General features: G+C 62.5%; 2 protein-coding genes across 3 annotated transcripts in view; one reads left to right on the forward strand and one right to left on the reverse strand.

Moving 5' to 3' along the window:
• Nucleotides 1–5,255: 5,255 nt before the first annotated feature.
• On the forward strand, nt 5,256–13,329 carry AMN (amnion associated transmembrane protein). The gene is made up of 12 exons (XM_072840031.1): nt 5,256–5,349; nt 5,911–6,029; nt 6,122–6,166; nt 11,140–11,227; nt 11,386–11,603; nt 11,713–11,850; nt 11,947–12,055; nt 12,161–12,237; nt 12,410–12,563; nt 12,637–12,826; nt 12,901–12,994; nt 13,072–13,329. The coding sequence occupies exons 1-12, from the start codon at nt 5,307–5,309 to the stop codon at nt 13,171–13,173; spliced, it is 1,377 nt and encodes a 458-aa protein (XP_072696132.1). The 5' UTR covers nt 5,256–5,306; the 3' UTR covers nt 13,174–13,329.
• A 2,109-nt stretch (nt 13,330–15,438) lies between these two features.
• Nucleotides 15,439–22,791, reverse strand: part of CDC42BPB (CDC42 binding protein kinase beta) — a 105,746-nt gene continuing 98,393 nt past the window's right edge. For both annotated transcript variants that reach the window (XM_072840029.1, XM_072840030.1), the window contains one exon: nt 15,439–16,857. In XM_072840029.1, the coding sequence (XP_072696130.1) occupies nt 16,726–16,857 (132 nt within the window). In that variant the 3' untranslated portion in view covers nt 15,439–16,725. The remainder of the gene's footprint in view (nt 16,858–22,791) is intronic.

The following is a 22,791-nucleotide window of genomic DNA, read 5'->3' on the forward strand; positions in this document are numbered from 1 at the left end:
GTCTGGGCTTCTTTTTCCGCCGTCTGTCTCTCGCAGGCGCGGGGAGCGGCCTGGGCTTGGGGCCTGGAGCCTTCCACCCCCCGGGGCCTCCCAGCCTCTTCTCTCCTGAGTGGCCACGTGGCCCCACGCTCAAAAGGGCCCACACGTGGTCTTAAAACTAATGGGTCCCGTGAGCCCGGTGTGCCGGAGACCGTGCCCCCTCTGCAGCCAATCCTGCCTCCCCTGCAGGCGGGGCTCTGACCTCGGTGACCTCTGCGCGCCCAGCAGCCCTGCCCTCAACCCTGCGGCTTGGTGCAAAGCAGGCCTGGTGCCCACCCAGCTCCCCACCCCCCGCGTGGGGGCTCCGGCCTCCCAGCCTCAGGTCCTCACCTGTCAAACGGCAAACAGCATCCGCCTCCCTTCTGAAAGGTGATTATTAAAAAGCTGTACCAGGGCGCCTGGGTGGCTCGGTCGGTGGAGCGGTCGACTCTTGATTTTGGCCCAGGTCGTGATCTCGGGGTCCTGGGGTCAGCGGGGAAGCGGCTTGAGATCCTGTACTCCTCCCTCTGCCACTCCTCCCACTTGTGCTCTGAGAGAGACTCTCAAGCAGACTCCACGCTCAGCACGGAGCCCGATGCGGGGCTCGATCTCATGACCCTGAGATCACGACCTGAACTGAAAACCAAGAGCGGGACACTTACCTGACTGCCACCCAGGAACCCCTAAATAAATAAACTTTTTAAAAAAGATTTTATTTATTTATGAGAGACACAGAGGGAGAAGCAGGCTCCATGCAGGGAGCCCCACGTGGACTTGATCTTGGGTCTCCAGGACCACATCCCGGGCTGAAGGCAGGTGCTGAACCACTGGGCCACTCGGGCGTCCCAAATAAACCTTTTTTTTTTTTTCCAAATAAGCCTTTTTAAAAGAGTGTACCGGTGCTGACCAGCAGGGGCTTGGGGCTCCAGGCCACCAGGTGTTTACATTCATCTCTGTCATCTCTGTCCCAGCTGTGGGGCTCTAACTCACAACCCTGAGATCTCCAGTCGCAGGCTCTCCGGACTGAGCCAGCCAGGCGCCCCCAGGAACCAGTTCTAAGCAGCTGCTCAGGGGTGTTGGGGCGTTGGGGGCAGAGGGCCAGCATGACCCCTCCCAGCTCAGCGTTTCTCCAGGTGGTTATATGGACCAGGCCCAGGGGCAGGAGGCCCTTGAGGGCACCCCTGAATTCCAGTCCTGGTGCAAAGACCGTGGGAACTCCCAGCCCCTCCCCTACTGTCCTGCTCCTCCAGGTGTCCCCACTGCAGCCCCACTGGGCCACCAGAGCGCCGTGGGCAGCAGGAAGGGCTGGAGCCCAGGGTCTCGGGGCCCACCCCGGGGTCCTGCCCAGGCCCTCAGGACACTGCTCCTGCCGACCTACGCTGCGGGCCCACCAGAGTCCTCCCGACCCCACACCCTCAGCCCTGCAGGGAGCGCACAGTGGGGCGCCCGGGGCCCCCAGCTGCTGTAACCGGGGCTCGGCACCCAGACCAGGGCAGGGCCCGGGCGCCCACCGCCCTGCAGCCGGGGACGCTGTGCCACTCGGCAGGTGACCCGCCGCCGCCGAGGCCGGAGCCCCCGAGGACGGCCGGGAGCACCGAGAGCTGGGGGTTCCAGCTCCTTCGGAGGGGGCCCTCAGCCGGGATCCCCTTTCCTTTGGGCCTCTTTGGAGTTTATGGGAGTTTTACGGAGGGGAGCCGCGCGGCCAACCCCAGGGGCAGGGCGCGCCCTGCTGGCGGCGCCGGGAACCGCAGGCGCGAGCGGCCGAGAAGCGGGTCTCGGAGCCCCACGGGCCAAAGCTGGGAGCCCGCCCTGCGCCCCGCCGCCGCCCGTGACGGTTCCCGGCGCCCGGCCCTGCCCCCGCCTGCAGGGCCCCCCGGGCTCCTCCGCGCACAGCTGCGCCCCGAGCTCTGGGGGCGGCCGGCCTCCCCCCTGCAGGAAGGGCCTGCCCCGGGGCCCACAGGCCCCTGCCTTGCTCCCCCGGGGCCCCCGACTCGGGGTTGGCCTCCGAGCAAGGCAGGACTCCGAGCCCCCGCAGCTCCTCCCCTCCTGCGGGCCGGGGCGCAGGGTGCGGGCGCGGGGAGGCCCCGGGACAAGCACTCTCGGGGCAGCGAGGAGACCCCCAGCCAGCGGTGGCCCCCGGGCTGGCAGGATGGGCCTGCTGGCCCCCCGGCTGGGGTGGGGGGGGCACCCCGCCTCCTGCGCCCTCCAGGGCTCCGCTCAGAGCCAGGCCGCGTGCGCCATCACCCTTGGCCCAGGGAGGCCGAGCTCCAGCCCTGCTGCGCGGGGGACACAGGCCAGGAGACACCTGCAGATGGGGTCGCAGGCCAGGAGGTCTGCAGGAGCGCGGCCGGTGCCGTGGGGACTGCCAGCCATGTCCTCCCTCCCCACTATTGTTGGGGCGGCCCCTGGCTCCAGGCAGCAGCTAGGGGAGCTGGAGAAGGCGTCGTGGGCCCCAGGGGCACATGGGGGGGTGCTGACAGCGAGGGCGCCCAGCACGGCCTCTCTGGGGAGGTGACTTCATGCACAGACACTCCCACGGCCTCCACCTCACCCCTCCTTCCCCTGTGCGGGAACAGAGCCTGGAGCCTCAGCACCTCAGAGGGACACTAAAGCCCTGAGAGGCACAGGAGACTGCCTGAGGTCACAGGGACAAAGGTCGGGGAGAAGGAGCTGGGGAACTGCTCTTGAGGCTGGATCCATTCCCATTCAGTGGCAGGGAAGGGGGAGGGAGGATGGGGGGTGATGCCCATGGCTGTGCAAATCCCAGTGGGGACCCCGCAGCACAGCGGGCAGGTCTGCCCCCCGTCCCAGGGCGGCAGGACTGTCACTCAAGCCCTCACACCAAGGGGAGGGCCGAGGTCCCAGTCGGAGCACAGCACCCCTGCGCATGTGATCTGTGCAGAGTTGGAAACAGAAAGGAAGCCTAGTCAGGCGTGGGGTCCGGGTCCCCCCAGACCATCGTTCCCGGCCCCTGGAGAAGGTTGTGCACAGAGGGACGCCCACACAGCGAGGGCAGCCAAGGAGGAGTGAGACAGGCACACAGGAGTCCAAGAGCTTGGCTGGCGCCTGGATCCAACCTCGCCTGAAGCAGCTGTGTCGTGGAAGAAACTCACTGTGGGACTCTGCGTTTCTCCTACCTCCAGTGGAGTCCTGGCCACTTCCAAAATGCGTGCCCACGTGAGTACCTGGGCTCCCCGGGCTCTGTGTGTGCAGCCTGGGGCCTTCTGGGAACACAGGGCACCTGTCTGCGGTCTAGCCGTGCCCTGCACCATGTCTGTGCTCCCGGTGTCCCAGGGGCTCTCGGCAGCTGTGGGCCAGAGCCAGGGCCTGTCTCCTGCCTCAGCCTAGGCTCCAGCCGGGTCCCCCTCGGATAGCTGGACACGTGGGGGCCGCGTCCGGCCGCTGCTCAGGACTACCCCCTTCGGGGTGGGGGGACGGATGCCGATAGCAGCCCCCTCTCCTCCTGTTGTGCCCCCTTCGTTCTACCCTCCACGCTGCGGCTGCAGCTCTGACTCCTCCTGTGTGTCCGCTGTAAGGCCACCTCCTCCAGGAAGATTTCTCGGACTGCCCTCTTCAGACAGTACAGTCCCCCCGGGAGCCGCCTGCCAGGTAGGGGCGCAGTGGCCAGAAAGGCGTCTCCCCGAGGCCCGACCCCCACCCTCCGGAGCCTCTCCCGGCCTCGTCCCAGGGCACCACCTGCCCACTCGGAGGAAGGAGCCGCCAGCCTTGGGAAGACCTGCCGGGCCTTTCAGGCTTGGCGACCGGGCTCTGGGCCCGGGGGGTGAAGGTCACTGAGCCTGGAGAAGGTCTCCGCCTGGAGAGCCGCAGCGGGGGGTGGAGGAGGGGAGGGGAGCAGAGCCAGAGCCCCTGGTGGGGTCCCGAGAGGCCCGGGCCCCAGAACTGCCTACTTCCCAGCAAGAAGCAAGACAAGGGGACAAAACAGATGTGACCCCCATGTCGCCCCTGTTCCTGGTCCAGGGAGCTTTTCTCAGCCCAGCAGGCCGGCAAGGCTGAGCTCCAGGGCCAGGGAGACCCCCTCCCCATCGCAGGCTGGGCGGGGCGGCACCACTGCACCCCGGAGAGCGGGTGCCCGGATCCCACCGGGACGACGGTGGCACAAGCCGGGTGAAGAGGCCAGAGGGCCCCCAGGGGCGGGTGCCATCCCCCTCGGATGAAATACCGGGTCACCGAGACCAGTAGGGTGGCGGGCGGAGTTCCGGGGCCTGCAGGGGCAGGAGGGAGCTGCAGGCGGTCATGCCCTGGGGGGGCGACCCCAGTCCTCATCTCCACCCCCATGTCCATCCCCTGCTCTCCACCCCCCCACCCCGTTTCCCCCCCTTGTCACGCTCCCCTCAGCAGCTGTCCTGGACCCAGTGGCCCGCCCACCACTCCTCCCGTGCCATCAGCCATAACCAGGAAGGTGCCATCTGCCCACTCCTGTCATGCTCGGGCCCCCTGTCCCCTGGTAATCGGTTCCCACCTGTCCCTCCTGTAAGGCGCTGTCCATCATCGGTTACTTAGTGACCAGTGTGTCCACCAGGCCCACCCCTCCGCCGTCCCCTCCCCCCAGCCCATCCCCGCGACACCCGCCGCAGCCACCCCCTCCTGCGGCTCAGCCCGGCCTGTTGGCCCTCGGCCACCCTCAGTCCCACGCCAGCCGCCGTCAGCCACCATCGTCCCGACAAACTCCGGCGGCTACAGTCTCTCACCCACCAACCACCCGTTTTTCCAAGCACCGGGTTATTCCCCCCCCCCCCCGCCCCCGCGCTTTCCATCATTCTTCCCCACCCAAGCACCAGCCACCCGGCCTCTTGCACCGCGGGGTCTCCTCGACCCGCCCCCGCCCCCGTGGCCGCCCCCATCACTTCGCGGGGCCCCCCAACACCCACTCGTGCTCCGCCACCAGGTCCGTGTGCAGCCCGGGGGGCCTCGCCCCCTCCGCCCCCCACCGCCACAGGCCCACTGCCGGCGCCCGCAGGGCATCCAGGCGGGGGGGGTGAGGGGGGCTTGGAAGGAAGGCCCCCAGCCCAGGGGGGGCAGAGCAGGTGCAGCCCCCGGGCACAGGGCACGGGAGCAGGGAGCCCAGGGGGTCCCTCCCGCCCCCAGCTCGCCCCGCCTTGGAGCGGGTGGGCGGGCCCCAGGGCTGAGTGTGGGGGCAGGAGCCGCCGCGGCGCCCCGGGGCCCGGGGAGGTGGTAACGCCCCGCCCCGCCCCGCCCCGCCCCGCCCCGCCCGGTCAGGTGGGCCCCGCGGGGCAAAGTCCCGGTGGCGGCGACGGGCGCGCGGCGGGATGGGCGCGCTGGGCCGGGCCCTGCTGTGGCTGCAGCTGTGCGGTAAGGGGGCCCCGGGGCGCGGCGGGGGCTTCGGAGGCTCCCCGCCTTGGGGCCCGGACCCCTCGGGCGCCGGGGGGGCCTGCGAGCCGCGCACCGCCCCCAGTTCCCGCTCCCTGCGGGGCGCGGCCGCAGCCTGACTCAGTTTCCCCTCCGCCTTGGCGCCCGGCCGGCGCGGTCCCCCGGGCCCGGGAGCTTGGAAACTGCAGCCCCGCCCCCGCCCCGCCCCCGAGCCCCCGCGGTCCCGCGGACACGAGTCCCCAGGGGCCGCCCTCCCGCGCCCCCGCCCCGCGACCCCCTTGTGCCGTCGGTCCCTCGGTTGTCGCGGCCTTGCCCCGCCGGGCCCTCTGCTCCCTCTGCTCCAGCGGCCCGCAAGCCCGGGGCGAGGCGACGAGCGATCTTGGCGGGCGGCCTGGAGGGGGCACGGGGGGGCGGGCTCCGCAGACCTCGTAGGAGTTCGCGGCCCCGCGGCGGGGCTCCCGCGGGCTCTGGGCCCCCGGCTGCGGCCGCCTTCCTTCCGGGGGGTGGGGGGCGGCGGGGAGCACTCAGTCGTGCCCTCCCCAGCGCTGGCCCGGGCCGCCTACAAGCTCTGGGTCCCCACCACGGACTTCGAGGCCGCCGCCAACTGGAGCCAGAACCGGACGCCGTGCGCGGGCGCCGTGGTCCAGTTCCCCGCGGACAAGGTGCCCCCCGCGGGCTCGGGAGGCGGACTGGGGGGGCTCCGGGGGAGGCTGGGGGGCTCGGGGGGGCCCGGCCAACCCGCTCCTTCCTGCAGGCGGTGTCGGTGGTGGTGCGGGCCAGCCACGGCTTCTCGGACATGGTGAGGCGGGGCTGCGGGGGGTGGCCCCCCGGAACCCCCTCTGGGCCTGGGGCGGGCTCCTGGGAGGCTGGGGAAAGGGTATGGGGGCGGGGGGGGGGCTGGAAAGGGCTCGCAGGGCGCACGGCCCTGCCCTCCGCCTGCGGCCTCCACCCCCCACCCCGTGTCCTCTCTTCGCTTCGCTCCAGCAAACACCCCCCGGTCCCCAAAGCCTCTCCCTGTCCCCTTACCTAAAACCCCCATCAGAAATTCGGGGGTCTTTCTCCCAAACTGCGGCCCAGGACATAGTGTTGCAGAGAGTGGGGGCCTTGGGAGGGTGAAAGGGTTCCGTGGCGGTAAATTCGGGAGGTGGCGCGTCCTGCACTTGCCTGGAGTTTTCGGGGTGTGTTTAGGGCCAGACCCTGGCTGGTAAAGGCGGGGTCAGCAGCCCCCCCATTACTGGCCAAATGCGGCTGCGAGGCTGGAGCTAAGAGTGGTTTTGAAATTTTTAAATGGTGGGGGGAAAAGCCAAAAAATGAACACTTTTGTGGCTCGTGAAACAGAACCCCAGCTTCAGGCCCCTGAATAAAGCCTCATCGGGGTGTCCCCCGCCGCCGTCATTTACTGGGCAGAGGCAGGGGCCATGCGGGAGCCCCGGGGGCCCTCAACACTCAGCGTATCTACTGTCCAGCCCTTTACAGAAAAGGGTCACTGTTCCCTGATTTGAAGTGTCATTTCCCAGGACCCTGGGGGCCCCAGGTCACTCCTGGTTAAGCGCCTCCACACATCCGCTGCTCTCTGGGTTGGGTCACTGTCCTATCAACTGGGGACCTGCCAGCAAGGTGACTGATGTGAGGGTTGCTGGCTCCGAGCAAAGGTGGAGTTGGGGGGGCACCTCTGGGTGTGGGTGCCAGGGTTGGGGTCCTCATGTAGAGGCCACCGGGTGGGTGGGCGAGTTGGAGGGGGACATCTGGTGGCCACGGCCCCACCCAATCTCTTGCCCAGATCTGGGGACGTCAGGCCTTATTTCCTCTCCCTGAAGGTCTTGCTTAATCGATGGTTTCCACAAGAGACATTAACTGTGGGACCCAGCCACTTGTGGGGGAGGGCACATCAGGGCAAGGGGACACCTACTCCTACCTGTGAGCCAGAGCCGTCCCTCCCTGCCTGGGGGGGCGGGCATCGGGCAGAGGCTGGGGGTTCCTGGTCCCGGCACATCCAGAGTCTGGATGCCCTTTCACATCTGTCCCACCGGAAGACTAGGGTACGGAAGGGGTCAGCAGTGGGGTGAAGGAGGAAGCAGGGGCATGGGTGGGGGCGGCTGGACCCCGCGCCCGTTCCCCAGCTGGTGCAACTGTGCCAACCAGGCAGGCAGCAGCCCAGAGCAAGTAGAGGGGGGCATCCAGAATAAGGGGGACCCTCGGTGGGGGGAGTTAGTCAGGGGTGGGGGCCTGGGGGCCTTCTCTGCCAACTGACTTTAATGAGGACCTTTGATAGAGCTTGAGGATCTCAGACATTCATCCATTCATCGCCTGACAGGTCCCCCCATCTGGCCCCTCTTTCCATCCCCAGCTGCCCAAATGGGAATTCCTCCGCCTCTCCTGGGGGCCCGAGAGGTACCCCCTCACCTCCGCAGCCTCTCCTTCTCCTGCACCAGGGAGGGGGGCTCCCCCCTCCCCCCCTCCCCCCCCCCCCCCCCCCGCCTCCGTGGGAAGACCCAGGTGGGAACTGTCCAGGGCCCAGGCACAGGTTCAACGCACGGAGAGCTGCCCCGACAGCCTCCCACCCCCGGTGCACAGGGGTCCCCTGCCCCCCAGCCCCCTCCCCGCTCCCCCCAGTGCTCAGCAGGACCTGGCTGCCAGGGTGCAGGTGCAGCCCTAGGAACAGGTGCAGCCACAGCAGCATTTCAGTCTGTGCACCCCAGGCTTGGAGCTTCCCTCCCCGGGATATTCCCCTTCCGGAGCCCCCTCCCCGCTTCCCATTTCTAGTCACCCCATTTTCTGGGCCGGAGGAATCTCACGTCTTCTGTCCATCAAGCCCTCGTTGCTTGGGGACCCTGCACGTGTCTCGCCTGTGGTGCCCTTTGCAGAACGGAGGCCCCGTGGTGCCAACTCTGCGGCCTTATCCTGGTGCTGGCGGTGCCGAGGACCTTCCCCGCTGCTGAGCCACAGCCCTAGTGACACTTTGGCCACCAGGGGCACTAGCTAGGTTCGGGACCAGCTTTACTTTCCCCCCCTGAAGAGCAAGTCCAATTTCTGACGTCTTGCTCCAAGCCACCAGCCTTGCCCCCCGCCCCCCGCCCCGGCTTTGTGGCGCTGCTGCCACCGTTCCCCAGGTGACCTGCATGCAGGGGCCTCCCCCAGAGCTCCCGCTCTGCTCCCCTCTGCTCTGTGTGCCGCTCCTGCTTGGCTCCTGGGTTGTCTTGATTCGCACCTGGGGCAGCTGTCCCCTCCCTCCCCTCTTCGGCTCCAAGGCCAGTTGCTTCTCTGTGGGTCCGATGGTTACAGAGAACCTGTAGGGGCAGGTTTACCAGGTGACAACATCCATGACAAAACCCTGGAAGTTTTCTTACACCATCAGGCATGAGCTGCTCCTGAGTGTTACGATGTTCCCTCTCATCCACCCTAAAACTCACTAGTTTTCGCGTAGTCCCCACAGGGTCTTGTATAGCATCGGTTCACTCAGAAACGCTTTGTAGTGTGGTTTCTATTGTGGACAGGACTCTATTTTAAAAATTTTACATAGTCTAGTTGATTATTCTTTTAAATAAATGGCAATAGTTGTTCCTCTTTCCTTCCAGTCCTAACTCCTTTTATTTCTTTTTGTTTCCAAATGACATTGTGCAAGGGGCGCCTGGGTGGCTCAGCTGGTGAAGTGTGGATTCTTGGGTTCGGCTCAGGTCATGATCTCAGGGTCCTGGGATCGAGCCCCTTGTCGGGCTCCATGCTCAGTGGGGAGTCGGCTTGAGATTCTCTCTCCTTCTCCCTCTGCCCCTCCCACCTCACTGTCTATAATATAAGTAAATAAATTTCCCTAAAAAAAAAAAAAAAAGACAAAACATTGTCCAGGACCCCCTACCCCTAGTTAGTGTCTTGTTCCAATGTGAAAGACAAGGCATGTCGTGTTTGTCCATCGAGTGTAATGCTTGCTGTAGGGTTTGGTACAGAACCTTTATTAAATTGTGGAAATTCTCTTACTAGCTTGCTAGCAGCTTCTTAAAAAAATCATAAATAGGTTTGTTGGACTTCTCTGGTATTTTGTTGTTGTTGTTTTACATCGGGTGAGATACTATTGCCCCCTCCCTCCTTTTAGCCAGTTAATGAGGTTGTCTGAGGTTGAAGTGTCATTACAAGACTGATGTGCATCTGGCACCTTCCTGTGAGTGCAGGTCAGAGCTTGACCCTTCTGCAAGACACCTGACTTCCTCTGTCCTAATACCCTGATTTTGTTGGGCCAAGACTCCTCGATGCCATCTGCTGGGCTACCATTGCACACACCGCGGGGAAGGGGGGACGGGGGCAGTCCTGGGAAGGAGCCCCATGATCACCATGTATTTTTAAAAGAAACTACTGAGGGAGTCTGGGTGGCGCAGTCAGTTAAACCACTGTTGGCTTTGGCTCAGGCCTGATCTCAGGGTCACGAGTTTAAGCCCCAGGTCAGGCTCTGCACTCAGTGCAATCTGCTTGAGAGTCTCTCTCTCTCCTAAATAAATAAATAATAAATAAATAAACACTACCGGCTCTAGTCAACTAATATGTATTTTTTAAGGACTGACTTATTTATTTTACAGAGTGCATGAGTGATCTGTTCTTTTTCTCCGAAGCTTTTATTTTTTGTTTATTTTTAAAAGTATTTTATTTATTTATTTTTGAGAGAGAGAACAAGCCGGGGGGAAATGCTAGCAGGGAGTCCAATGCAGGGCTGGATCCCAGGACCCTGAGATCCTGACCTGATCCGAAGACTAATGCTTAACCAGCTGAGCCAGCCAGGCGCCGCTCTCTGAAGCTTTCAGAATGTTCTCTGTGTCGATGACATTCCTAAACACACTGACCTGTGTCTGGGTAGGACTTTGCTTGTTCCCATTCCTCACTCCGTGATGCCTTTCCATCTTGTACGAATCTGGAAAATTCATCCTTGGTTCTTCAAACATCACCCCGCCCCCACCGCCTTTGTATCTGTATTTTGTTGCTGTGGGGTCAGTCCTCCCTGTCCTCCTGGAGGTTCCACCGTTCCCGGCTCCGCCCGCTGGGTCCCTCGGCAGGACAGCCCCTTCGCGGGGTCTTCTCCAGCGGGCCCAGCCCCTCTGCTTATCTCACCTAGTGTGCTCTTCCTTTCCATTATTCTGTGTTCTGTAATTTATTAATATTCCCCCTTTGGTTCTTTTCTTAAAAATTAGTTTTAATTTTAATCTCAGCATAGTTAACACAGGGTACAGTATGGTGCTTCAACCCCTTCTGGTTCTTTCCAAAAACACGTTCTTGTTCAGACTGTGCACTGCGACCTCCTCCCCTGTTCCGAGGCCGCGGGTCTCCGGGGCTCACTCCCGCACCTGTCAGTGCCGCACCCTCAGGTGTGGAGGTGGTTGGCCTGTGACCTCGTGTCCCCCCGTAGGCCCCGTGGTCAGGGCCGGTGCTCAGGTGCGGGACCAGCACGATGGGCCTCGAGGCTGGGGCCTGGGTGGACTGCCCGTGACGACCCGAGCCCCTCAGGGTCCCCGCACTGCACAGCCCCCCTCCACCCCCGCCCAGCCCTCCCCTCCAAACCCAGCTCTGAGGGTCATAAGGAGGAGGTCGGTCCGGGGGCTCGGCGGGGACGGCAGGCAGAGGGCAGCGCGCGCTCGGCGCTCAGGTCCTGCTCCCGGGCCTGCAGTCCTGCTCCCTCGGCTTCTCTGACCCTCGGCCAGGGCCCCTGACCTCACCTGCCCGGTCCGCGGGAACGCGGCGGCGGGGGCGGGACCGTGGGGCACCCGGGCCACCGTGTGCCTGTGCTGCCCGCAGCTCCTGCCGCGGGACGGGGAGTTCGTCCTGGCCTCGGGAGCCGGCTTCGGGGCCGCGGACGCCGGCAGGGACCCGGACTGCGGCGCAGGTGAGGGGCGGGGCGGGGCGGGGCGGGGCGGGAGGCGGGGCCCGGGCCGGAGGGGGCGGGGCCTGGGCGGGCGGGGCGGGGCCTGAGCGGGGGGCGGGGCCTGAGCGGGGGCGGGGCCCGGGCCCGGGGGCGGAGCTCAGGGACGCGCGCCCCCGCAGGCGCCCCCGCGCTCTTCCTCGACCCCGACCGCTTCTCGTGGCACGACCCGCGCCTGTGGCGCTCCGGGGACGCGGCGCGCGGCCTCTTCTCCGTGGACGCCGAGCGCGTGCCCTGCCGCCACGACGACGTCGTCTTCCCGCCCGACGCCTCCTTCCGAGTGGGGCTCGGGCCCGGCGCCCGCCCCGCGCGCGTCCGCAGCGTCCAGGTTCTGGGCCAGGTGAGCGGCGCTCGGGCCCCCTCCCCGACCTGCCCACGCGCGGCTGCCGGGCGCTCAGGGGCTGTCCCCTCCTCGGGCGGCGCCGCTCGTGCCCCCCCTCCCCCCGCAGACGTTCACGCGCGACGAGGACCTGGCTGCCTTCCTGGCGTCCCGCGCCGGCCGCCTGCGCTTCCACGGGCCGGGCGCTCTGCGCGTGGGCCCCGGGGCCTGCGCCGACCCGTCGGGCTGCGTCTGCGGCGACGCGGAGGTGAGGGCGGCCGGCGGGGGGGCGGAGGGGGCGGGGGGGGCGGGGGGGGCGGGGCGCCTGCCCCCACTGTCCGCGCTCACCCCGCTTCCTCCGCAGGTGCAGCCCTGGATCTGCGCGGCCCTGCTCCAGCCCCTGGGCGGTCGCTGCCCGCCGGCCGCCTGCCCCGACGCCCTCCGGCCCGAGGGGCAGTGCTGCGACCTCTGCGGTGAGCGCCCCCTCCCGGCCCGGAGAGCTGCCCTGGCTCGCCCCCAGCCTCAGTTTCCCTGACGGCCCTGGGCTCGCGGCGCCGACCCCTTCCCGTCTGTCGCAGGAGCCATCGTGTCGCTGACCCACGGCCCCACCTTTGACATCGAGCGGTACCGGGCGCGGCTGCTGCGAGCCTTCCTGGTAACGGGGCCGCGTCCCCGCCCCCGCCCTGCCCCCCCCCGCGGGGCCCGCCTCTTCCGCGGCGGCGCCCGGGACCCCACTGCCCCCCCACGCAGTCACTGACCGCGCACCTCCCGTCACCCGCCCGCCGGCCGAGGGCCAGGTCCCGGGACGACCCCGTCTCCCTCCCCAGCCCCAGTACCCGGGGCTGCAGGCGGCCGTGTCCAAGGTGCGGCGGCGGCCGGGGCCGCACACGGAGGTTCAGGTGGTGCTGGCGGAGACCGGGCCCCAGCCGGGCGGCGCGGGGCGGCTGGCCCGGGCCCTCCTGGCGGACGTCGCGGAGCACGGTAACCGCGGGTGCCCCCTCCCCGGCCGGCCCGGCCCCGCGTGCGGGAGCCTGAGCCCGCCCCTCCGTTGCAGGCGAAGCCCTCGGGGTCCTGTCGGCGACAGCCCGGGAGTCGGGCGCGCCCGTCGGGGACGGCTCGGCGGCGGGGCCGCTCGGCTCGGGTTCGCGCGCGGGGCTGGCGGGCGGCGTGGCGGCCGGGCTGCTGCTGCTGCTGCTGGCGCTGGCGGCGGGCCTGCTGCTGCTGCGCCGCGCTCCGAGGCTCAGGTCCGCGGGGCGGGGGCGGGGGCGGGGGCGGGGGCGGGGCCGCGTGGGGGCTCACGGGCGTCCTTGTTCCCCAGGTGGACTAAGCGCGAGCGATTGGTGGCCACGCCCGTCGAGGCGCCCCTGGGCTTCTCCAACCCGGTGTTCGACGTGGCGGGCTCCGTGGGGCCGGTGAGGGGGCGCGCGGGGGACCTGCCCTCCCGGCCTGCGGCCGCCGACGCCCCTTGACTCCGCGCCCCCGCCCCTAGGTTCCACGCACCCCGCAGCCTCCCCCAGCGCAGCAGGCGGGAAGCAGCAGCACCAGCCGCAGCTACTTCGTTAACCCGCTGTTCGCCGAGGCCGAGGCCTGAGCAACCGCGGGGCTGGCCAGCCCCTACCTGCGCCCGCCGCCGCCCCCGCGAGATGGCCCCGGCCTTGCGAGGTCCCCGCCCCCTGCCACGCACGCCTTGTCCCCCCAGCCCAAGGATAGGGTGGCTTTGCCCAATAAAGCGTTTCCTGCACCCGGAGTCCGTTGCCCCCAGTGGCCCTCCTGTGCCTGGGCTTGAGCGTGGGGAGCCGGCCAGTGTGCCCGTCAGGCTGCCCACTGGTGAGCGTGCTCCTCAGAATCCTGCCCTCTGGCCACCAGCAAAGGGCAGCTCCAGGCACTACCCGAAAATTGCAGTCTGCAGAGCTGCACCCAGAATGTGGGGAAGGCTGCCCCTGGAGCAGGGGAGCGAGGCGGCGGGTGAGGCTGGCTGTCCAGCACCCCCAGCAGCCAGTAGAACAGCCAGTCCCTTCCCCAGAGGAACAGGATTATTCTGGAATGCAGAGGAATGACACTGCTGCAGGATATGCGGGCTGCGGCGGAACCACAGGCAGGGCAGCCTGGAGACCCAGGGAGAGGAAGAGGAGGACAAGGGGAAGGGGGGAGCTGGGAGGGGCGGTTGTGGATAAAAGTCCTTGCTGGGAAAGGGAGAATTCGGGGCGGGGCTGGCTTCTCTCGGCTGCTTCCAGGCCAGACAGAAGAAACTCCTCGTGGACCTGCTGCTGGTCTAGCACAGGCTTCTCCCCCTTCCCCCTGGGCTGGGAGGCGGGGTGGGGGGTGGGGGCTCCTGCTGGTGGGCCCGGCTGCTGTGCTGAGGGCCAGGGTGGGGCCCACGCCCGGGGGTGGAGCTCCGTGCCCACGGGTGTCAGGCGGGAGGGTGTCTGCTGTCCACCACGGCGGGCCCGGGCCCCTTCTGCGGGGGCTCTGGTTGGGGAGCGGGCAGCAGCGAGGAGGCTCACACGGCTGCGTGACGCGAACGGGCGGGTGCTCTGCTGAACCGTCGGAGCGATCCTGCTGCGTCAGGTGCACCCGGGCCTGGAGGCGTCGCCGGCGCCCCGGGGTCAGTCCTCCGGGGGCTCCTGCCGGGTGGATGTGTTTGGTGGCTTTCCAGTTCCCGGCACCAGGAGCTGGGCTCCTGCCGGCTGGCGTCCCGTCGGCGATGCCCACCGTGGTGTGTGGCGGGGTCACGCTGGTGGTGCCGTGCAGCGTCCCGCTGTGAACGCCACGCTTCTGCTACGACAGCTCTTCCACTTTAGGACAGCCGACACCCGCGCGTCTGTCGTTCAGCCTAGCGACAGGCACCGACAGGCACCGGGTTCGACAGCCCGGCCCAGATCCCAGCTCCGCGCCCCAGCCAGCCGCTCACTGGGCACGGGCCGTGCTCCTTTATGGGTTTTCCCAGCTGATGCGACTGAACTTGGGTTCTGAAGGGCTCCAGCCGTGCCCTGCGTGGTCACTGCTGCCGACACCCCGGTCCCCTTTCAGCAGGTGGGAGGAGTGCCATCTGTCCCCCATGCCGGGGGTGGTGTGACTTGTCAAGGCAAGGGGAGCAGATGGGGTGTGGGATGTGCACCAGGAGCGGGGCCGCGGGGCATCCCTGCCCAGTGCTGGGCTGGCTGCTCTCCAGGCCCTACCGCATCTTCACACCATTGCCCTTGTTCCACCAGGAACTTGCCTGAGGGAGGGAGGGTCATCGCAGGGTGAATACAGCTGCCCCCCAGGGCCCCCAGCGCAGTGTCGTCCCCCCCCACCCCTGCTCCTGGAGACTCTGGCCCGCCCCACCGTGGCCTCCCCTGCTGCTCCAGGCGGTCCTCTGGCTGGGAGCCTCTCCGGTCACAGCTTCTCTGGGGGGGTGGGGGTGGGGCTCTTGCTCCGCCCTGCGGGGGGGGGGGGTCTCCTGGGTGCCCACTGCCCGGCCCTGCCCGTGGCCCTAGAGGCTCCTACTCCTCTCAGGTTGGAACCCTAAGCCTCCTGCTGTGGCTGGCTGGCGGAGGCCTGGCAGGAGCCCGTGGCCGGCCGGCCCCTCTCTCCACCCAATGGCCCAAGCCCACCTCTGCCTACCATGTCAGGGTGAACCCCCAGGCGGATCCCCATTGTAGCCTGGGGGGGGGGGCAGAATCCTACTCTGGGAACCAGCTCCTGCCATGTGAAGGAACCCCCTCCCCATCCGTGAGCAAATGACAAAGAGCAGCTGCAGCCGGTACAGCATCTTCCTCATTGCCTTTTGGGGAGGGGTTTCCAGCACCAGTGCTATCGGGAGACCCAGACACATGTAGGGTGACAAGTCATCACATTCAGACGAACCACTGAGAACTTTAAAACTGCTGTCTTCTGCTTTATTGGCAGGTAAATTGTTCAAAAATGTTCTCACGATTCAATAATTACAAAGACTCAGACTTACATTAAAAAAGTAAAAACCAGAACCCCCAGCAGGTGCCGGCCCCAGCAGAAGGCCCGGGGGGGCGGGAGGGCAGCAGGTGCCGGGTGTGTGACACGCACAGGCAGACCGCGGTGCCCACGTCACTCAGTGCCGACTCAAGGTAAGTGCACGTCTTCTACAGCGTCGCCAACGACGTTGACCAGCGGGAGGGCAGGGAAGAGCCTGTCCGGGGCCGAAGACAAGTGGTGTTTGCCGGCCAGTTAATCCTAAGCCTTTCCCGGGACAGGCCCCAAACCTGATTACTCACACAGCAGCAAGGAGAGGAGAGTAAATCCACGGGCAGAGCCAATGTGCAGGAGTGTGTCGGGCGAGTCTATATGATGCATTCGGGCACTAATCACAGGGCTCCATGCAGGGGCGGGGCGGCGGGGGCGGCGCTCGCAGCGGGGCTCCAGGGGCGCTGGCCGCCTCCGCCCGGCAGGCCTCGGGACCCGGCTGCAGCTCGACACGTCCCGCCTTCACGGTGAGGCAGAAGCTGTGGGAGCGCGTGGACTTCACAGTAGTAGATACAGGTGACACTTGATGGCTGTGACCGGGAACGGCCTAACGCACACACGGGACCAGGGCAGGTGTCGCTCACCGGGGGCCTCCGTCCATGGCTACGCGGTCGGCAGAGGGTCTTCCGCAGCTGACTGTAATGGCTACGTGAATAAAAGGCCACCAACTAACCTCCGCTTTCCTGTCTTGAAAATTCTAGTGACACTGGGACTGAAACACAACTTCCTACTATTCTAAGGTCCTAGGAAACAGTTTCAGGAAACAGGGAACAGGCTTGTCCGTGAGGCTGCGTCCGAGCTGTCTGCTTCTGTAGCGGCACCGGGCCTCCTGGGTTTCCGCGGGGCAGACCGGCCTCCGCAGGGCCCCACGCGCCCCAGCAGCTCGTTTCGGGAGGGGGGGTGGTATGTGCTGGTCCTTCATGTGCAAACGGAACAGTGCTGTCCCACAGCTGTGCAGATGAGTGGGTCTGGCCTACCACCACAGACCATGCGGCAGAAAACTGATCATTATTATAATAAAGATTTGCTTTATCTCCATATCTACAAATTGAGTCTACATTTGCTTGGACAACACTGGCGGGTCAGCTCGGTCTTGGCACTGACAATCGAGGCCACCCCCGGCTCCCTGGCCCCACAGCGGTGAGGCGGGAGGCTGGCGGCTTCAGGCGTCGTAGGCTGGCTGTTCCAGGCCTTCAAGGGGGAGCTGGCTCCTATGCGGCGAGTTGGGGCTTGGGGGGCCACTGGGGTTGGAGCTGTTCGACGGAGTCGAGTGTTTGGTCGAATCCGAGTCCGGCTGTTAACACAGAGGAGGGGGACAGCGTAAGAACCCGTCGCCCCGGGCCGGGGGGAGGCCGTGAGACGTGGGCATTTGCGGGGGAAAGCCTGGGCAGCTGCTGTCTCCTTTCCTGTCACGACAGCACTCCCTACAAGCATTCCACAGGCTCCTGAAGCTCGCCGGTGAAGAGCTCATAAACTGAAGCCCAACCCCGAACCCACAAATAACTCAGTAATTATAGTTACAAAGAGGAACGAGCGAGTCTGCAGTGAAGAGACCAGACCGTCTGAGGTCCCTCATGGCCCCCTTTCATGAGCTCTCTTAACGTGATGAAGTGTGTCTGCGGAAAACCCAGAACTCACTTCAGCCTCAACGGTGCAGTCACAACCTTCCCCCTAGGATGGGGCCCAAACAAGGGTGCCCGCTTTCACCCCTGCTGGAGCTCAACACAGGAATAAACGTCACCAAGGAGCTGAAGCATGTGTCCACTGAACTACAGAGCACTGCTGACAGAAATTAAAGATGGCCTAAGTAAGCGGACCGACACCTCAGCTTCCCGGATCAGGACGGCAACGCTCCCCCTGAAGCAATCCACAGACTCCATGCCATCACTGCCGAAATTCCCCTGGAGCTCTCTTCTTCCAGAAATGGAAAAAGCAGTCCTTGAATTCATATAAAATTGTAAAGGGCCCAGAGTAGTCAGTACAATACTACGGAAAAAACTGGAAGGAATCACACTTCCCAAACATACTCCTTCAAAATGTACGCAACAGTACTCCAAACAGGGAGGCTGGTATTAGCATAGACCAGTGGAACAGAGCTGAGAGTCTAGAAATAAATCTACACAACCATGGTCACTGGTCTTTGACACGGCTGCCAAGACTACCCAACGAGGGAAAGGAGTGCTAGACATCCACCCTTACAACATGTGAAAAGTAACTCAAGGTGGATCAATGACCTAAATATAAGGCTAAAACCATAAAATTCATAGAAGAAAACGATAAATTTTCATGAGTTTGGGTTCAGCAATGAATTCTTAGATATGACCTCAAAAGCACAGGCAGGAGGGTGTGAAATAAAATTGGGTATCACCCAAATTAGAGGCATCAAAGGACATGAAGAAGAATGTGAAAACACAACCCATAGCACGGGAGAAAGTATCTGCACATCACATAAGGGTCAAGTATCCAGATGACATAACACTCTTCAACCCAGTAACAGACAACTCAATTTAAAATAACGGGCAGGGGATCCCTGGGTGGCGCAGCGGTTTGGCGCCTGTCTTTGGTTTTTTTTTTTTTTTTTTTTTTTTTATGTATTTATGATAGTCAGAGAGAGAGAGAGACAGAGGCAGAGACACAGGCAGAGGGAGAAGCAGGCTCCATGCACCGGGAGCCTGACGTGGGATTCGATCCCGGGTCTCCAGGATCTTGCCCTGGGCCAAAGGCAGGCACTAAACCGCTGCGCCACCCAGGGATCCCTGGCGCCTGTCTTTGGCCCAGGGCGCGATCCTGGAGACCCGGCATCGAATCCCACATCGGGCTCCCGGTGCATGGAGCCTGCTTCTCCCTCTGACTGTGTCTCTGCCTCTCTCTCTCTCTCTCTCTCTCTCTCTGTGACTATCATAAATAAATAAAAATTTTAAAAAATAAAATAAAATAAAATAACGGGCAAAAGACTAGACATTTCTCCAAAGGTACAGACGTAGCCAACAAGTACATGAAAACGATACTTGGCATCAGCGGTCATTAGAGAAATGTACATCGAAACCACAGTGACATATGGTAATGTCACCCACTAGGATGGGTCAAAACAAAACAAAACAACAGGGGAAAGTAAGAGTAAGTGTTGACAAGGATGTGGAGAGAAGCTTCACCTTCACACCTTGCTGGCGGGAGTGGGAAACGGTACAGATGTCGTGGAAAACAACTTGATGGTTTCTCAAAAAGTTAAACATATTCCACCGCGAGGCACACAGGAAGTGAAGACGGGTGATTGCTCGAATGCCCGAACACACATGTTCACATCAGCACGACCCCTGGCAGCCAGAGGTAGAGACAGCTCCTTGTCCACCAGGGTGCTAATGCGCACACAAAATGCGGTACGTCTACACAGGGGAACGTGTGGCAACAAACAGGAAGCACCGATGACACCTGAAGACCTTACGCTAAGTGAACAGAACAGGCCAGACACAAAAGTCCGTGTAGTATACGCTTCTGTCCACACGGACATCCACGGCGGATAAGTCCACAGAGACAGCGCAAAGATCTGTGGTTGCCATGGGCTGGGGAAAGGGGAGTGGGAGATGCTTGGGGAGGGCGGTGTGGTGGTGGAGGCTGGGGGGTGATGGATTTACTTTCATCTTTAGCTCGTGGTTGCACTACTCTGAATTGTTCACTTTAGAATGGCTGCTTTATGTGATGTGAACCCCAGTTACGTAAATCCAGAGCGAGCACACACAAGATCAGTGCAAGACAAACAGGCACTCTGTGGAATCCCCCGAGGACACCGTGTCCTCTGCTCAGTATTCCAGGCTGAGACGAGGGAATGTTGGATGAAGATGGAGGACGTGCTCCAGGGTCAGGGGGACTAAAGAGATGCGGTGAGTGGAGACACAGAGAGAAGTAGCCCACGCACACCGTGGACCACGGCCGGGTCCCTGCTCTCAGGAAAAGGGGCCTGGTCTGTCCTACCTACTGCACATGCACATGCTCACACGCACTCATTTGCTGGCCCTGGGGAGAAGTGGGTGGCAGGGAGGGCGCTATGGGGACCTTTCAGTGTTTTCCAATTCAAAATATCAGATAAGCCTTGACCGAGGGACATTCTGAAAGAGAACGGTACTTTTCCTAAACAAACTCAATGTCATGAAAGATAAAAGTCTAGAGACAGCACTATGGAACGCAATGCATGATCCCTAGCTGGCTTCTGGGTTTAAGAACAGCCGGGACCTGAGAGCCAGCAGTCCCTGGGGCGGACATCAAAGTGCGACAGGAGCCCCGCGATCAGGGAAGAGGTGCCTGTGCCCTCAGGAGATGCACACAGAACTGGATTAGGGTGCTGTGATGTTGCAAATTCCTTTCTGCTGGGTCTTCCCCCAAAACCAGGGAGAAGTAGGTTAGGTAAAGCTCACATGGGATGTTCATGCAGTGTTCTTGCAACTTTTCTGGAGGTTTGAGATTTTCAAAATGTGTGGTTGAAGAGAAAAAAGTAAAATAAGAGAAAAAACCAAGACCTGCCTCTGGAGCCATCAATCTTAGACAGTTCTAAGGGCATTCTATGAATCCTTCCAGGAAAGAAAATCGATATATCACGGCTACTACAAGATGCAGACCTCCTCAGAGTTGAGGCTAGCCCAGCTCTGAGGACAAAGGTGGCCGCGCAGAGCACAGAGCACACGATCACCACCACCATCCCAAGCCGAATCTATCAGTGTGCTCAAGTGGTGAAATAGCACATCACAACCGAGGGAGATTTACTCTCAGGAGGTTGAGGACGTCCACTCCAACATGAAGAGGCTGGGGAGAAAACCCACGAAGGTGGTCACTGTGGAAACCGTAGATGGAAGCATCTGATTAACATAACATCCATCACTCCGTTACTTGAAAAAGCTCTTCCTGAACAAGGAGGGGAAAACCACTTCCCAGCCAGGGGAGAGGTGCTCGCCAGGAAGCACAGGTGGCGTGAGTCTTAGTGGAGCTGGGTGGACACAGAGCCCATGCCGTTGGTGACCGAAACCTCCGCTCTCAGGAGCCCCAGCCAGTGTGCTGAGCGAGGCAACACCCACCTCTGCACCCGTACCCCCACCCCTTCCCAGGCTCAGAGACACAGAACTCTAAGGCCATCAACCAAATATGAGTGTCAATCAGAATTCAGCAAGGTAGGGGATCCCTCGGTGGCTCAGCGGTTTGGCGCCTGCCTTTGGCCCAGGGCACAATCCTGGAGTCCTGGGATCGAGTCCTGCGTCAGGCTTCTGGCATGGAGCCTGCTTCTCCCTCCTCCTGTGTCTCTGCCTCTATCATAAATAAATAAATAAATCTTAAAAAAAAAAAAAAAAAAGAATTCAGCAAGGTAGCTAGACACCGAACAGTCCAAAGTCACCCACTTGTAGAGACACCAGCAATGACCCCCAGGGATGTAATGAAAGATCACAGTCTAGTCACAACGGCAACAAAACCCTTCAAATTCTTAAGAATAACTTACCACAAACATGCACTCCCTGTAGGAGGGAAACCATCAACTGGAGAGACACCCAATGTTCCCATAAAGGAAAAGTCAAGATGATATCCCTGAAATTAATCTGTGAACTTAATGTAATCCCAATGAGAGGCTCAACACAATTTCTACTTTTTTACTGTGAAGCCAACAAGCCAGTTTAAAAATTTATTTGTAGAGGGGCACCTGGCTAGCTTAGTTGCATGAGCATGTGACTCTTGATCCCAGGGTCATGGGTTTGAGTCCCACACTGGATGCAGCTGTTATTTAATAAATATACTTAAAAGAAACAAAGTTCATTACAGAAAATAAAAACAGCTAAGAAACCGTTATTAAAGAGAGAACAAAGAGATATGCTTTGCCCAATCTGCCCCAGGCGGCACGGATGCTGACGAAGGAAAAGAATCCATCCACTGGTGGATGGGCTGTCTAGAAGTAGAAACAGGTGAACAAAGGAGTTGAACATATATAATAAAGACAACATTTCAAGTTGGAGAGACATAAATGGCACAGGGCCAGGGCGCCATCCACTTCCAAAAGAAATAAACTCAGGTGCTTGCCTACAAACATACACTTGGTCAGGACACTCTCTCACTGACCAACGTCATGATGGCACAACGACACACCAATGAACCCTGCCAAACTCCCAAGGAGACCATAAGAGAACGTTTACTCAGCTGAGAAAGACCGGACTGCGTGAGAATTAGCACCTGCAACGGATTGTGTTCACAGTGAGAAGAGAGCTCCTATGCACCACGGAGCAGGGTGAGGGTGTGCAGCGGGCCCTGGAGGAAGAAATGGCCGGCCCCATGCTGGGAATGAGCATGGATCTCTGAGAGCCAGGAACACGTGAGGGAAGACCTTCTGTGTTTCCCATTCATTCAGCCCCACACATGTGCATGCAGGCCTAGCCCCGGGCGGGGTCCCAGGGACAACAGGGCAGGCGAGCAAGCCCCCGAGGGCACGAAGACTGGTGAGCACGGGCTCCTGCACTGCCCTCACTACCGTCTCGCAGAGGCGTGCTTCAGTGTGCACAAAGATGCTGCCCGCCACGGCAGAGCCCGGAACACCCTAAGAACCCCCCGAGCCACACTGGCCCCACACACTGATCCTGAACGGCCATCAGAGCAACAGGGGAGAGAGACTGACGTGGAAGGCTCTTCAAGATGCACAAGGCCATCTGAACATATAGAACTACACGGAGAAGTCTAGAAGAGAGAAGCTTGCTGGGCTTTTGTTGGAAAGGCTTTCATTTCTCAGTCACACAGCAGGGGGGCCCCCACCCGTCAACACCCAGGGGTCTTGTGCCCGCCATCCCTGCTCAGGGCAGCCACCTGTGCCTGGAGGGGCCCAGGAATCGGGAGCAAAGCCCAGAAAGAGGCCTGGCTGCAGAGGCCTAGGTCTGATGGAAGAGCCTGCTGCTCAGGCCATTACCCAGAAATGGGAATCCACACCTTTCTCCCAGCAGACTCATGGTCACAGAGCCCATGCTATCCTACTGCTCCTTCAGCACAGCCCGCAAAGTCACGAGTCGGGAACCCCAGAAGCGGTGGTGATAAGCACTCAGGCCCGCCCATCACCAGGCTGCTCTTCTTTTTGCAGTGGTGGCGAAATTGCACCCCAGTTCCCCCTTTCCCGAGCCTGCTGTGCCCCATGTGGCTGTTTCATCACCACTGATTCTCCTCCACGTGAAGAGCTGCAGACACTCAGGTGGCGTCCCTGTAAGGAGGCAAGTCT

Source organism: Canis lupus, chromosome 9, assembly GCF_048164855.1.
Source record: "Canis lupus baileyi chromosome 9, mCanLup2.hap1, whole genome shotgun sequence".
NCBI classification, from domain to species: Eukaryota; Metazoa; Chordata; class Mammalia; order Carnivora; family Canidae; genus Canis; species Canis lupus.

Coding starts and splice junctions, on each gene's coding strand:
- AMN (XM_072840031.1), top strand. CDS start 5,307: ATGGGCGCGCTGGGCCGGGCCCTGCTGTGGCTGCAGCTGTGCG. Junction 12,056..12,160: donor GCAGTGCTGCGACCTCTGCG/GTGAGCGCCCCC, acceptor CGTCTGTCGCAG/GAGCCATCGTGTCGCTGACC. Junction 12,238..12,409: donor GGCTGCTGCGAGCCTTCCTG/GTAACGGGGCCG, acceptor CTCCCTCCCCAG/CCCCAGTACCCGGGGCTGCA.